Source organism: Oncorhynchus tshawytscha, linkage group LG15, assembly GCF_018296145.1.
Source record: "Oncorhynchus tshawytscha isolate Ot180627B linkage group LG15, Otsh_v2.0, whole genome shotgun sequence".
Classification (NCBI taxonomy): domain Eukaryota; kingdom Metazoa; phylum Chordata; class Actinopteri; order Salmoniformes; family Salmonidae; genus Oncorhynchus; species Oncorhynchus tshawytscha.
Genome location: NC_056443.1, coordinates 11347507 through 11362789, shown reverse-complemented (window position 1 = coordinate 11362789; position 15283 = coordinate 11347507). Strand labels below are relative to the sequence as shown.

General features: G+C 42.3%; 1 protein-coding gene across 3 annotated transcripts; it reads right to left on the bottom strand.

Annotated features, from left to right (window-relative positions):
- Positions 1-1397: 1397 nt before the first annotated feature.
- LOC112214409 (L-lactate dehydrogenase B chain) lies at positions 1398-14939 on the bottom strand. Of its 3 annotated transcripts, none has more exons than XM_024373118.2 (8): positions 14884-14939; positions 5089-5228; positions 4719-4836; positions 4342-4515; positions 3904-4077; positions 2802-2919; positions 2286-2409; positions 1398-2131 (listed from the first exon to the last, which is right to left on the bottom strand). In XM_024373118.2, the coding sequence occupies exons 2-8, from the start codon at positions 5215-5217 to the stop codon at positions 1964-1966; spliced, it is 1005 nt and encodes a 334-aa protein (XP_024228886.1). In that variant the 5' UTR covers positions 5218-5228; positions 14884-14939; the 3' UTR covers positions 1398-1963. The 3 variants fall into 3 exon arrangements, with proteins under 3 accessions (XP_024228886.1, XP_024228885.1, XP_024228884.1); XM_024373117.2 differs by lacking the exon at positions 14884-14939 and adding an exon at positions 14692-14861; XM_024373116.2 differs by lacking the exon at positions 14884-14939 and adding an exon at positions 12675-12849.
- Between the last annotated feature and the right edge of the window lie 344 nt (positions 14940-15283).

Genomic DNA, 15283 nt, shown 5'->3' with positions numbered 1-15283 from the left:
TAAAGAGTTTGTGTGTCATATTGTCTACTTATGTGGGTTTGGGAAATACAAGTCTGCTGAATAAATTTTTTGTACGTGTCTTGTGTGATGTAATTATTACACCTTGTAATCACAATAAGGAAAATACACTCAATCGCTAAAAGCACACTACATGACCAAAAGTATGTGGATACCTGCTCGTCGAACATCTCATTCCAAAATCATGGGCATTAATATGTATTTGGTCCCTCCTTTGCTGCTATACCAGCCTCCACTCTTCTGGGAAGGCTTTCCACTCACTAGATGTTGGAACATTGCTGCAGGGAATTGCTTCCATTCAGCCACAAGAGCGTTAGTGAGGTCAGGCACTGATGTTGGGCGATTAGGCCTGGCTCGCAGTCGGCGTTCCAATTCATCCCAAAGGTGTCCTATGGAGTTGAGGTCAGGGCTCTGTGCAAGCCAGTAAAGTTCTTCCACACTGATCTCAACAAATAATTTCTGTATAGACCTCACTTTGTGCACAGGGGCATTGTCATGCTGAAAGAGGGAAAGGCCTTCCCAAAACTGTTGCCCCACAAAGTTGGAAGCCCAGAATTGTCTAGAATGCTGTAGCATTAAGATTTCCCTTCACCGGAACTAAGGGGCCTAGCCCAAACCATGAAAACCACCCCAGACCATTATTTTTCCACCACCAAACTTTAGTTGGCACTATGCAGTCAGGCAGGTAGCGTTCTCCTGGCATCCTCCATACCCAGATTCGTCCTTCGGACTGCCAGATGGTGAAGCGTGATTCATCACTCCAGAAAACACATTTGCACTGCTCCAGAGTCCAATGGCGGCGAGCTTTACATCACTCCAGCCGACACTTGGCATTGAGCATGGGCTCTTAGGGTTGCTACTCAGCCATGGAAACCCATTTCATTAAGCTCCAGATGAACAGTTATTGAGCTGACGTTGCCTCCAGAGGCAGTTTGGGACTCAGTAGTGAGTATTGCAACCGAGGGCAGACAGCTTTTTTGACAGGTGTGGCTGAAATAGCCGAAGCCACTAATTTGAAGGGGTGTCCACATACTTTTGGTAATGGAGTGGAATTGTCTTGAATCAGCTAGACTCATTTCAGCAACCACTAAACAGTGGACAGGGCCTTAATTTGTTGGCTGGGGAAGAAAAGTGATGTTAAGTAGCCAACAGTACGGCATGTTAACAGAATGTTTCTTTACTGAAAATGTCAGTATTGTCCAAATTAATTTGATGGTTTATGTGAATAAAAGTATGACAAGGGATCTGGATTTCCTTCTACACATAACTCATTTTTTAAAATGTCAAATGACTTAGTAGCAATATCTAACAGCAGGAAGGCATTGTGTAGCCTAGTTTTTGAGTAACATTTATGTCATTGGACACAATAACATGCTTCATAAGGTTAAAGTATTTATTAAGTTACTCATTGGTTGTTGTCATTCATTACAAACATGGGTGTTACAGTATGTAAAAAATAAAATAAAAACGACTAAAGTAGGCCGTTTCGATTGATTCCACCTCTGCCCTCTTCTCCCCCCCTTTGTTTCTTTCTGGCAATCAATGTCAGACTGAACATCTCGCACAATAACCAACACCACTGCTCCCCGACAGGAGGAGACCCAGTTATAGGGTCTTTGTTCCTGCGCTCCCGACAGGAAGTGAACAGAACAGTGCTTCAAGAAAGTGCAAATGGAGGATAAAGCCAACACTTTTTGATCGTAGTACAACAGCTGCAACACATGAATCCAATGAGGGTACATAGTCATACTGGTTCACACAGCACCTAGCACGGAAACAACACAGTAACCTCATCCTACAAAAGGAAAGGGGGGGGTGAAAGGCAGAATGTATACCAGTAGATTAAGATGAAAGGGAGATGGACACAGTAGATTGGAGGACTGGTGGAACTAGGTCTGGGATTGACTGCATCGGGAACGGAGGGAGAAAGGGTAGCTGTGCGTCTCTAGACGTCCTTGAGGTCCTTCTGGATGCCCCAGAGTGTGTCTGCACTTTTCTTCAGCTGGCCCACCTCAGCGTCGGTCAGGGTCATGTTGATCACGCTGCCCACTCCATTGCTGTTCAGCACGCATGGCAGGGACAGGAACACCTCCTCGCCAATACCATACATGTCCTGGGGAAACAAAACACAGCTGTCAGTCATCATCACAAAGAAATGTGTGTGTTAGCTTCACTCTCTCGCTCTTTGTGTGTGTGTTTACATGCACATAATGTGTAACTGTGCATGTGTCTGCACGCATGTGTGTGTGTGTGTGTTCTCCCGTCACCTTGACCATGGTGGAGACAGGGTGGATCCTGCTCATGTTCTTGATGATGCTCTCAGTGAGATCAGCCACACTCAGGCCGATGGCCCAGTTGGTATACCCCTTCAGCTTGATCACCTCATAGGCACTGGAGGAGCACACAAAACAATCACTGTCAGTCAGCATCTACGTCCAACTGTTGCCATCTTGAACAGGTAAAACTCTCTCAATCAGGTGAACCTGCATGAACGTTAACTCAAATAAAAGGTTAATGCAAAATAAAAATGTGAGGGCGGTCTTTGATACTTATTCTAGTATACAATGTCAGTAGAACTCATTATATTAATGATAGCAAAAATTAGCCCAGCCTGATCTCATCCTTATTTTAGCCCTTACACCTTGACAGCTCCAGTAGATATGAATAAATCAGAAGGTGGTGAGCAGTACGGTGGAAACTCTAGCTGTACTACGAGCGCTAGGTGAGTCAGAGGTACATATTTAGACTCTGGATCGAGCTGGGGATAGGTCTGGGGTATTTACCTGTCGACCACTTCCTTATGGGTGGCCTTCCAGTCCTCCTTGTCTCCGTCAAGGCCAAACTCTGGGTTCAGCTTCTGCAGGTTGACTCCAGCTACGCTGACACCGCTCCACACAGGGACTAACACATATAGAAATTTTTTATTTTACCCAGAAAATAATCAGGATTTCCTTCTTTAAAAAAAAAAAAAAACACAGACTCAACTCACTCATTATTTCTGACAGAGATGGATGTACACAGTGATGTAACAATGCACTTTTGTTTTAAAAGCTGTTAAAGCTGCCAAATGGGTGTGGCTTACTAGGTGTGACAAGAAGTTCACACATGCGCTCAGATTCCCACTAAAGTATGCACTCCACTGACATCATCACCATCATCCCTACCCCCCGCTGGTATCGCCGTGCTCTACCAGGACCAATCACCATCATCCCTACCCCCGCTGGTATCGCCGTGCTCTACCAGGACCAATCACCAGGACCAATCACCATCATCCCTACCCCCCGCTGGTATCGCCGTGCTCTACCAGGACCAATCACCATCATCCCTACCCACCCCCCTGGTCATCATCCCTACCCCCGCCGTGCTCTCTACCAGGACCAATCACCATCATCCCTACCCCCGCTGGTATCGCCGTGCTCTACCAGGACCAATCACCATCATCCCTACCCCGCTGGTATCGCCGTGCTCTACCAGGACCAATCACCATCATCCCTACCCACCGCTGGTATCGCCGTGCTCTACCAGGACCAATCACCATCATCCCTACCCACCGCTGGTATCGCCGTGCTCTACCAGGACCAATCACCATCATCCCTACCCACCGCTGGTATCGCCGTGCTCTACCAGGACCAATCACCATCATCCCTACCCACCGCTGGTATCGCCGTGCTCTACCAGGACCAATCACCATCATCCCTACCCACCGCTGGTATCGCCGTGCTCACCATCATCCCTACCCACCGCTGGTATCCACCAGGACCAATCACCATCATCCCTACCCACCGCTGGTATCGCCGTGCTCTACCAGGACCAATCACCATCATCCCTACCCACCGCTGGTATCGCCGTGCTCTACCAGGACCAATCACCATCATCCCTACCCACCGCTGGTATCGCCGTGTTCTCCCAGCACCCATCCGTTGAAGCTGGTGGCATGGATGCCCAGGCGCTCAGCCATCAGAAAACGGAAGCGGGCGGAGTCCAGGTTGGTGCCGCTGCCGATGACACGGTGTTTGGGCAGGCCGCTCAACTTCCATGTCACATAGGTCAGCACATCCACTAGGGGTAGGGAGACACAGGGATAGAGTTAGGGATATGGTCAAACACACACACACACCCTTGACAACATTAATGACTTGACTACCCATCCCTGCCACCCACTGTTGTCACAGTGCCCTCTTATCTTGAATTGTGGAGTGGTGTGATACTGTAGCAGTTGGTAAGGGTGGAATGTTGGAACTGGGTTGGCCAATGCAATCTATGGGATAATGATGGAAACAATTTACCTTGTGTCCAAGATTTAAATTGTCAGTGTGTGTGTACCTGGGTTGGACACCACGATAAGGGTGCAGTTGGGGGAGTGTTTGACGATCTGGGGGATGATGTGTTTGAAGATGTTGACGTTCCTCTGGACCAGGTTGAGCCTGCTCTCTCCCTCCTGCTGACGCACGCCAGCGGTCACAACCACGATGCGGGAGTTTGCAGTCACGGCATAGTCTGGACAGAGATCGGGAAAGAGCAATTGAATTACATAGACTTTTCCCATTTAGCAGGGGGAAAAAAACGTCTAAATGGCAATCAATGAAATGCAATCAACCTTAAACTGGTTTCAAAACAAGCTGCATTACACTTTCAATGGCAAAATACATACATTTCTCTGAACCACTCCAGTGGCATACACACAAAGGGGATTCTCTTACCTTTGTCGGCGACTATCTTAGATGTCTTTAGGAAGAGGCTGCCGTGCTGCAGGTCCATCATCTCTCCCTTCAGCTTATCCTCCATCACGTCAACCAGAGCCAGCTCATCAGCCAAGTCCTACAGGAAGGAGGAGGAGGTAGGGGTGGAAAGAAGGGCCAGAAGGATAGTTTGGCCACGAATACCTGGTATTTACTTAGAAATTATATGGTAAAATCCACAACTACAACCCGCCTACGTAATAACTGAGTGGTAACTATTTGTTGGTGTCACAATAGTAGTAGTAATTCAGAGGTAAAGTACTAATAAACACAATAGTAAGGGTAGTAATGCAGTTGTAAAGTAACAGTACGACAGTGATAGTCATCTTACCCTGAGGAGGATGCTGACGGCACAGGCCATGCCCACCATGCCCACCCCCACCACGGTCACCTTGTTCCTGGGGGGCTCAGCAGGGCCGCTGGCCATGGGGGTGATCAACTTCTGCATCACAGACGACATGATTCACGACGCTGGAGGAGGGAGAGAAGGAAGGAGAGAGTTTAGCCTTTAGTCTAGTTAATCAAGGTGAGTGTACTGAGAGAAAATACATATTCAAAGAGAAACCTGGTCCAAGATTAAAGTGTGTGAAATAATCATGCTCTTGCCTCAACATTGAGCACGCTCTTTTAGTCCAGGCATAGGCTTAATCTGTCTGGGAATCTAGCCCAAGGAATGCATTTCTTAAGCCAATCAAACAAACACTGCTGTATTTAATTGATTTACTCCAGACTGAGTCAAAACCAATATCCTAGTCAAACTTGGGTTCAAATAAATGCATATTTAAGTTTTTTTTTAAAATTGTATTGTCAAAATCAGCTACTACTACTGATAAATAGCCTAAACTACTAACTTCCAAATACATTATTTCAAATACACCTAGGACCAAACAGACCTGGGTTCAAATGCATAAAGTATTTAAATATTTGAAAATGCATTCTAAATATTCAACTACTTGTAGCCTATTTTCAAAGAAAACATATCCAAATACTTGCTACGAAATGTTCTTGAAAGTAATTGAAATAGCCTACACTAAATAGTATCCTAAACTAGGCCTGTCCCTAGTGTTTGAGGCCAGGGGCCAAAGGTCTTGTTTGGACACGCATTTCGTAACCATTTGGAAACCATTTTGCATAGTGTATAGTGGGTTAAAGGTCACGTTTCTAAAATGTCCTGCTATTGTTTTCCATAGCTACTACAGTGCAGTTAGTGAATATTGCTTGATATACTGTAGCCCAATTGAAGACTAGTAAACTGGCATTGCTTCAAACCATTGGTCAACTTCAGTCTTGCTGCTTTGGCAGGCAACCAACCGCACAATACAGCTTCAAACACTTATAGGAGAGGATCTTTGGAATCAAAAGCCTGGACATCCTACCATTACAACCTTCCTTACTGAGCAGTCCCTACCAAGGAAACACACGAGTAATAAGTTAACTATCAAATCCCAAGGACAATAATTATGTCCTTTCGTCATTTTACTAGAATATTCTGGCTAGGCATACGGAACAATATAAAGCAACAACTAAGCCAGGGTGATTTCCTAAGGCAATCACAATGACCGGACATTGCCTGGTTATCAAACTAACAACATTGATCAAACAGGATACTTGCTTTGTCTGGCAAGGTTCCTTGCCGCCAGATACAGGCACCACCAAGTAGTGATCATGCCAGGCTAGGATAAAGCAGAGCAGGCCAATGCAAGGCCTACCACGGATCAAAGGCAGCAGGGAGACATCCTACTTCCACAGGACCAGATTTAGCTCCTTTGTCCTTATCCAACCAGGAGGTCCCCTTGAGGTCCTCCTAGACCAGAGAATACGCAGTAACCTATATAATATATATATATATAGTTGACTTATTTCTCAATTATGCTTTAAGATGTAATTAATTGAATCTGCAATATCTGTGACATTTTAAGACTCCATAATGTTCCATCTGTAGGTGTGACAAAGCAAAATGTAGTACCTACAGATACTACAAAGCCATATGAAGCCTTATCGCTTACTCTGTAATTAGTAGTATGTTTATTTCAATAACACTTGACATTAATAAACATATTTGGCAAAAGTTGTAATATATTGTAGAACATAATATATACTCTACCGGTATATCAAAGTTCCGGAGTGGGATCTCTGCTAGTTTTAAAGTTAAGCCCCATTGTATACAGAGAAATTGGCATAGTAGGCAATCGCAGACCTCCTTTTGCTCGCATCGTTGCACATCCTGCAAGTCACCAGCAGAGGGCAACCATTTTGAATCCATTTTCACATTCACTTTGTTGGTAATGTTTACAAATTGGATCATAACTAAAAGTAGCAGAGATGGATTAACGGCATAGCAAACATCACTCCGGTGGTCCAATGGCACATTGTTTTAGATAATCTAAGTTTATAATTTTAAAAAGGCTAATTGATCATTAGAAAAACCTATTGCGGGCCTCCCGGGTGGCGCAGTTGTTAAGGGCGCTGTACTGCAGCACCAGCTGTGCCATCAGAGACTCTGGGTTTGGGCCCAGGTAACCGGCCGCGACCGGGAGGTCCGTGGGGCGACGAACAATTGGCCTAGCGTCGTCCGGGTTAGGGAGGGCTTGGCCGGTAGGGATATCCTTGTCTCATCGCACACCAGTGACTCCAGTGGCGGGCCGGGTGCAGTGTGCACTAACCAAGGTTGCCAGGTGAACGGTGTTTCCTCCGACACATTGGTGCGGCTGGCTTCCGGGTTGGCTTCTGTGTTAAGAAGCAGTGCGGCTTGGTTGGGTTGTGTATCGGAGGACGCATGACTTTCAACCTTCGTCTCTCCCGAGCCTGTACGGGAGTTGTAGCGATGAGACAAGATAGTAGCTACTAAAACAATTGGATACCACGAAATTGAGGAGAAAGGGGTAAAAAAAACACAAAAAAACCTATTGCAACTATGTTAGCACAGCTGAAAACTGTTGTTCTGATTAAAGAATCAATACAACTGGCCTTTATACTAGTTGAGTATCTGGAGTATCAGCATTTGTGGGTTCGATTACAGGCTCAAAAAGGCCAGAAACAAAGACCTTTCTTCTGAAACTCGTCAGTCTATTCTTGTTCTGAGAAATTATGGCTATTTCCATGCGAGAAATTGCCAAGAAACTGATTGTGTACTACTCCCTTCACAGAACAGCGCATACTGGCTCTAACCAGAATAGAAAGAGGAATGGGGGGCCCGGGTGCACAACTGAGCAAGAGGACAAGTAGATTAGAGTGTCTGTTTCTCAAACTAGACACCTCAAGTCCTCAACTGGCAGCTTCATTAAATTAGTACCCATAAAACACCAGTCTCAAAGTCAACTGTGAAGAGGCTTTTACCTGGGGCGACAGGTAGCCTAGTGGTTAGAGCGTTGGGCCAGTAAGCGAAAGGTTGCTAGATTGAATCCCCAAGCTGACAAGTTTTTAAAAAATCTATCATTCTGCCCCTGAACAAGGCAGTTAACCCACTGTTCCTAGGCTGTCAATGTAAAGAACAATTTGTTCTTAAAACTGACTTGCCTAGTTAAAAAAAATGGTTAAACGATTTTAAAGGGGCGACTCCGGGATGCTGGCCTTCTAGGCAGACGTCCAGTGTCTGTTCTTTTGCCCATCTTAATATTTTATTTTTATTGGCCAGTCCGAGATGGGCAGAGTTGCAAAGAAAAAGCCATATCTCAGACTGGCCAATAAAAAGAAAAGATTAAGATGGGCAAACGAACACAGAACACATTCCTGCATCCCGGAGTCACCTCTTCACTGTCGACGTCTTTCTATTCTGTTAGGGCCAGTTTGTGCTCTTCTGTGAAGGGAGTAGTACACATCGTTGTATGAGATGGAATAGCCTTCATGTCTCAGAACAAGAATAGACTGACGAGTTTCAGAAGAAAGCTTTTTGTTTCTGGCCATTTTGTGCCTGTAATGGAACCCACAAATGCTGATGCTCCAGATACTCAACTAGTCTAAAGGCCAGTTTTACTGCTTCTTTAACTCAGAACAGTTTCCAGCTGTGCTAACATATTGCAAACGGGTTTTCTAATGATCAATTGGCCTTTTAAAATGATAATGGACCTCTGTACGCCTATGTAGATAATTCCATTTAAAAAAAAATTAAAAAATGTTCCAGCTACAATAGTTATTTACAACATTAACAATGTCTGCACTTGTATTTCTGATCAATTTGATGTTATTGTAAATTGGACAACATTTAAAAATAAAATAAATGCTGTTCTTTCAAAAAAACAAGGAAATTTCTAACTGACCCCAGACTTTTGAACAATAGTGTATACACTTCAATATTGCCACATTTCCAGAGTGGGTTCTCCTCTACATTTGAAGACATGACCCAATTTATACATAATAGTTTTAATGTTATATGCAGCGTTCATGTGCTAGTCAAAACTAGGAAATTCAAATGTCCAACTTGCTAACGGTTCTTAGTGCTGAGGGATTAGCATCATGGGCCTTTATAAAAAAAAAATTAAAAAAATTTAAAAAAAACTTTTTAAAACATTCAACAGACTGCATTGTGGGTGGAATGCTGTAAGGTAACAGAATAAAACAATAAAAAGGCCCATGATGGTAGTGACTGCCCATTACTGCTTATCACTTAACATTACTTTAATAACATTTAAATTGTTATATATTACATTTGTTTTATTTGATAACTATTATTTCATTATCTCATCTCTATAGAGTGCTGCCTATGCTGGTTGACAAATCACTATTTTAATAGTTCTTCAAAGTAAATAAGGCATACTTTTGACTGCTGAATATCAACGATGAATTACATAATGTATTTTCAGGTAGAGATACCTTGAAGCAACTGCTCGCTCGCAAACAGCATTCTGTCTCATAGGTAGCAGGCATAAAAGAAACAGACCATACAAGTAAGAGTGCAATGGATTATGGTCATTCTAGTTAATTACCAAATTTTCTGCTTTAAACTATGTAGAATATTGGCCTTGTTGGAAACTACAACTCCCTACTACGTCGCACAGGTCATGCTTGATCTGATTTATCTCTAGAGAAACTGTGCAATATGCACATTGAGCTCACAGAAAAACAAAATGGAATTCAAATTGAACCACTTCAATTAGTTGTTTAAAAACTGAAAACTAACAAAAATATCAGTTAACCTGTTGAGTGTACGGGGCAGTATTTTTATGTTTGGATGAAAAACATACCCAAATGAAACTGCCTATTTCTCAGGCCCAGAATATGCATATAATTGTCAGATTAGGATAGAAGCCCAGAAGCTAGAATATGCATATAATTGTCAAATTAGGATAGAAAACACTAAAGTTTCCAAAACTGTCAAGATATTGTCTGTGAGTATAACAGAACTGATATTGCAGGCGAAAACCTGAGGAAAATCCAACAAGGAAGTGCCTAAAAGAAACTAATCTCCCTGTTCCATTGCATGCCTTCCCTCCATTTATAGGTATATCAACCATATTCCTTTCTCTATGGTTTCCACATGGTGTGAACAGTCTTTAGACATTGTTTCAGGCTTTTATTTTGAAAAATGAGCGAGAACAATCACATCGCGTCAGTGGATGGCTGGGTACCAGCAGAGTTTTGCATGCGCAACAGCTTGTAGCAGACATTTTCTCTCTCCTATTGAAATAGCTACAGTCCGGGTTGAAATATTATCGATTATTTATTGTAAAAACAACCTGAGGATTGGTTATAAACATTTGACATGTTTCTACGAACTTTACGGATACTATTTGGAATTTTCGTCTGCCCCGTCGTGACCACTCGAGCCTGTGGATTTCTGAACAAAACGCGCCAACCAAATGGAGGTATTTTGGATATAAAAAATAATCTTCATAGAACAAAAGTAACATTTATTGTGTAACTGGGAGTCTCGTGAGTGCAAACATCCGAAGATCATCAAAGGTAAGCGATTCATTTGATTGCTTTTCTGACTTTCGTGACCAATCTACTTTGCAGCTAGCTGTTTGTAATGTTTTGTCTGCTGAGAGAGATGTCCTAACAAACGCTTGGATAGCTTTTGCTGTAAAGCTTTTTTGAAATCTGACACGCCAGGTGGATTAACAACAAGCTAAGCTGTGGTTTGCTATATTGCACTTGTGATTTCATGAAAATGTAATATTTGTTGTAATTTCATTTGAATTTGGCGCTCTGCAATTCAGCGGATGTTGACGAAAATGATCCCGGTAATGGGATGGGTGCGCCAAGAAATTAATTGTTCTGCACAACTGGTTGTAGTTATCATGTGCCAGGTTCAACCAGTTAGTAAGTCAGACATTTTTTAGTTTCCTAGTTCCAACTAGTCAGTGAACAAGGCGATAGAGTGTTGATGTTTCTTAAAGGACGTATTGGAGTGTTTTTGGAGCCTTTGTTCATGCTTTCTGTGCCTCTACAACTACTGCTGAACAAGCATGAGGAAGGATATCGCTGTTGGGGTAAGTTTTAAAAAAACAGTGAAATAGCAACAAAAGTCTATAACATGCCACTTACATCAAAAATAAGAATTTGGTTCAAATAGAGTAAACTTCTCCTTTAAACAATCCCAGACCTCTTTTAGGAGTGCACATGCAGCAAATCACAAGCAGAGGGAGTTCCCTTTAAATCAATTTGCCCATTCCCAGTGTTGGTGGTGCTCATAACATTTATCATAACTTAAAAGTTGAAGAGCACCCACTCTGGAAATGTGATGTACTTGTACAGTACATCGTTTTAAACAATATGAACCAAATCAAGAAGGGTACTTGAGATAATGTGACAAAATGTATTTCAGAATCTAGACATCCACATTTTAGAGCACACTAAGAACCATAATGGGTTCCGTGTGGCTCAGTTGGTAGAGTATGGTGCGTGTGTAGCTACGGAAAAATGTATGCAGTCATTACTGACTTAGTTGCTCTGGATAAGTGTCTGCTAAATTACTCAAATGTAAATGTATAATGACACCAATGTCTGTATCATAGGGTCTTTCAAGAGGCATGTATGGAAAAAAAGGGCCTAAAATGGCCTCATGATCTTCTCAAGTGGTTTATGATACAAATGTAAAAAGAATATCAAACATTCTTCCTCCTAATTAAGTTTCTACGTGAGAATTTCCTGAACAGTCTGAGATACCAAAAATATATGTTTGGGCCTTGCTGTCGTGGACTCGCCCACAGAGGCCTATTAATACTAATATGTTTGATCATGTTAAAAATATTGAAGCTTCAAGATGTCGGACATGCGATAACTGATATCACAATAGGTCAATTATAATTCCCTAAAACAACCGTAGCTATATCCTTGTAGGCCAATGTTGAATACCCTTTTGTAATCACATTGAGGCAATAGTCCTATTGTCTAATGGCCGGATGCTTTTTTGTGTTTTACACTGGTCGGCTGCAAGGTGGCAGAACATCTATAACATTAGACAAACGAGGTGGAGGTTGTCACAGTCCATTAACAATCTGCACAGTTCAAACCAATATTCATGTCGTCAGTCAATCATTAACCACGTCTTCAAATGACATTCCGTAATACAAGAACTTTGTCACGTTCAAGACGGAGTCGCTCACGAAGCTCAACGAGGAAAAAGTCAGTTTCCTGTCAAATTAGCGACATCCACCCCTTTAACGACAACCGCTATTATAGGGAGCTAGGCCACCTCGCTAAAACACAGCACGCCATTAGGCTTCGCGTAGCCTACATCGTCTATTCTAAATGTCAAATACCAAACCATGTAGGAATATCAAGAACATTATTCAGGCTATTGCAACCAGGTTGCAAGCTACAAAACGTATCCAAAAATTGTGTGTAGGCCTACGTGCATTTTTGAGCATACACCGAAGTGATGAGTCAGTCATGCGTCACATGACAGAACTTAATCGAAAACTATGATAGCAATTCACTCAAAGTAAAAGCAAACACCGGCGGTAGCTACATACATACCTTTTGCATATATTTTAAAGATCGGTTATATCCCTTTTTGGTCCTAAGAGGCAGGCAACTGAAGCAGCGTCGAGAGTCAGGTAGTGAGTGGACGAGATGACTTCACTTATGGAGTTCGGGGTTTAACGGGTTTTTAGCCAAAGAGGAGGATGCAAAGTAGGGCTTCACCACTGGCTGAGTTTGACACGGAAAGAATATCAATTGTATCCTCCTCGCGTCCTCAAAACCCATTGGAGGAGAAGGTCAGAGGAGCGGCACCTCTGGCTTTTTCATCCAATGGGTTTTGAGAAGGAAAGGATGAGGAGAGAGGACGTGAAGACTATGCTGGTGAAAAAGCTCACATCTGAGCAAGAGACAGATGAGTGCGTAATGTTCTTTTCTGAAATCTCTATTAAATATTCGAAGGATTTAGTCACTAAGTAGCTGTTTCAACTGTATAGGAAGTTGACACAACTTGACATTTGAAGGCAGCCAGGTTACAAACATTAGTTGGTTAAAACAACTAAAAGTTATGTTTTTATGACTATCAAATACTTGTCCTCTCACTTGGTAATTTGTCAAAACAACTTGAATAGCTTTGTTAGACAACTAAAAACATCAGTTGAAGCACATTGATTTGACTAAAAGTATCAAGCTCACTCAAGTTATTAAATCCAACTTGTCAGTTCCACTTACTTAACTAGGTTGAAGTAACTTTAGATTGGGTTAACTCAACACGAAATCCAAATTGTACTTAAAAATGTTAAGGCAGCCAGGTTACAAACTTTTTTACAGTAACATACAGTCAACCTTTGTCATTCCCTCGCAGTGTGATGTGTAAAGGGTATAGTACGATGATGTAATATTGCAAGGGTCTAAGGGTCTCTTATTGTAACTACTGCAACAGGTCCAATAGTCACTCGGTCAACTGGAGAGAGAGGGGTGATGATGTCAATAAAACCAGACAGTGGACAGACGATAGACGCGGCCTGTCTCCTGTACAGACAACGCCCTGCCGCTAGGATGTTTACTTTGGCTCAGTGCTCACATTGTTTATCCTCCCCTTTGTCATGTTTTAGTGTTCCCCGTTTTTGGAGGGATTATGTAGGTGGAGGAAAACATTTATTTAAATCATGTTGTGCATTTCTATGATGACGTTTAAGGATCGGACCCTTTTTTCAATTTTTTGCCTAAAATGACATACCCAAATCTAACTGCCTGTAGCTCAGGACCTTTAGCAAGGACATGCATATTCTTGATACCAATTGAAAGGAAATACTTTGAAGTTTGTGGAAATGTGAAATTAATGTAGGATAATATAACACATTAGATCTGGGAAAAGATAATACAAAGAAAAAAACATGCGTTTTCTATTTTTTTTTTTCCCATCATCTTTGAAATGCAAGAGAAAGGCCATTATATCACTTAGGAGTATAGGTGCAATTGAGATTTTGGCCACTAGATGGTAGCAGTGTATGTAAAAAGTTTTAGACTGATCCAATGAACCATTGCATTACTGTTCAAAATGTTGTATCAAGTCTGCCCAAATGTGCCGAATTGATCAGTTCATATATTTTCAAGTACATAACTATAAAGAACATACAAAAATGATATGGTAATAAAAAAATGTAGTTTACACACTCCCAGGAATGTCATAAATTATGGATAATTAGCTTCCCTACAGGATAGACACTAACCTTCACACATCTAGAGGGAGCAGACCCAGTTCCTACATTTGAATATAAAAATTGATTTTATCAAACAAAACTATGCTACATTTTATCTCTGGGACCCTCAGGATGACAAATCAGAGCAAGATTACTGAATGTAAGTACATTATTTACCTTCAGAGGTGAATGTATCAAACCAGTTGCCGTGATAAAAGTTTTTTTGTTGTGCAGTCTTCTCAAACAACAACATGGTATTTTTTTCACTGTAATAGCTACTGTAAATTGGACAGTGCAGTTAGATTAACAAGAATTTAAGCTTTCTGCCCATATAAGACGTCTATGTCCTGGGAAATGTTCTTGTTACTTACAACATTAGCACGTTAGCACAACCGGTCCCGTAGAGGTTAACATAGACCTATGGTAAAACTACTACATTTCTACTGTACTAGCCTAAGGTTTTGGTGTTCCATTTCACTGTGTTCCATTCCACTCTGCTATATCTATTCCACTGTCCTCCAATAGATTAATTTAACAGAGGGGTAAACTCATGTATCACATACTGTATTAGATGGCTATTCTCCCTCCCTCCTCTCCTGATGTTGCTGCAATCCTATGAATCTCACACATGAAGCCGCAGCACCCAATGGGGTTTAAGTCACTCCTATATTCTCAGCCAATGAGGTGAGAGGACACTGATCCTGATAAGGACATCCAGTCAGCTGCAGCAAGGGCATTGTTTGGTGAACATGCAAGCAGGGGGCGTTTAGTGTGGTGCAGCAAGCTCTCTCCCTTCCTCTATTCCTCTCTCTCTGTCTGTCTTTTTTTGTCCCCCTCCCACCTCCCTTGTCTCTATCTTTACGTCTCCCTCTCTCCCACCCCTTCTCTCTCTCACTCCCTCTCTCCATGTCAGATGTCCTTATCATCACACACACGGTGGGTACATGTGACTACAGGACACAA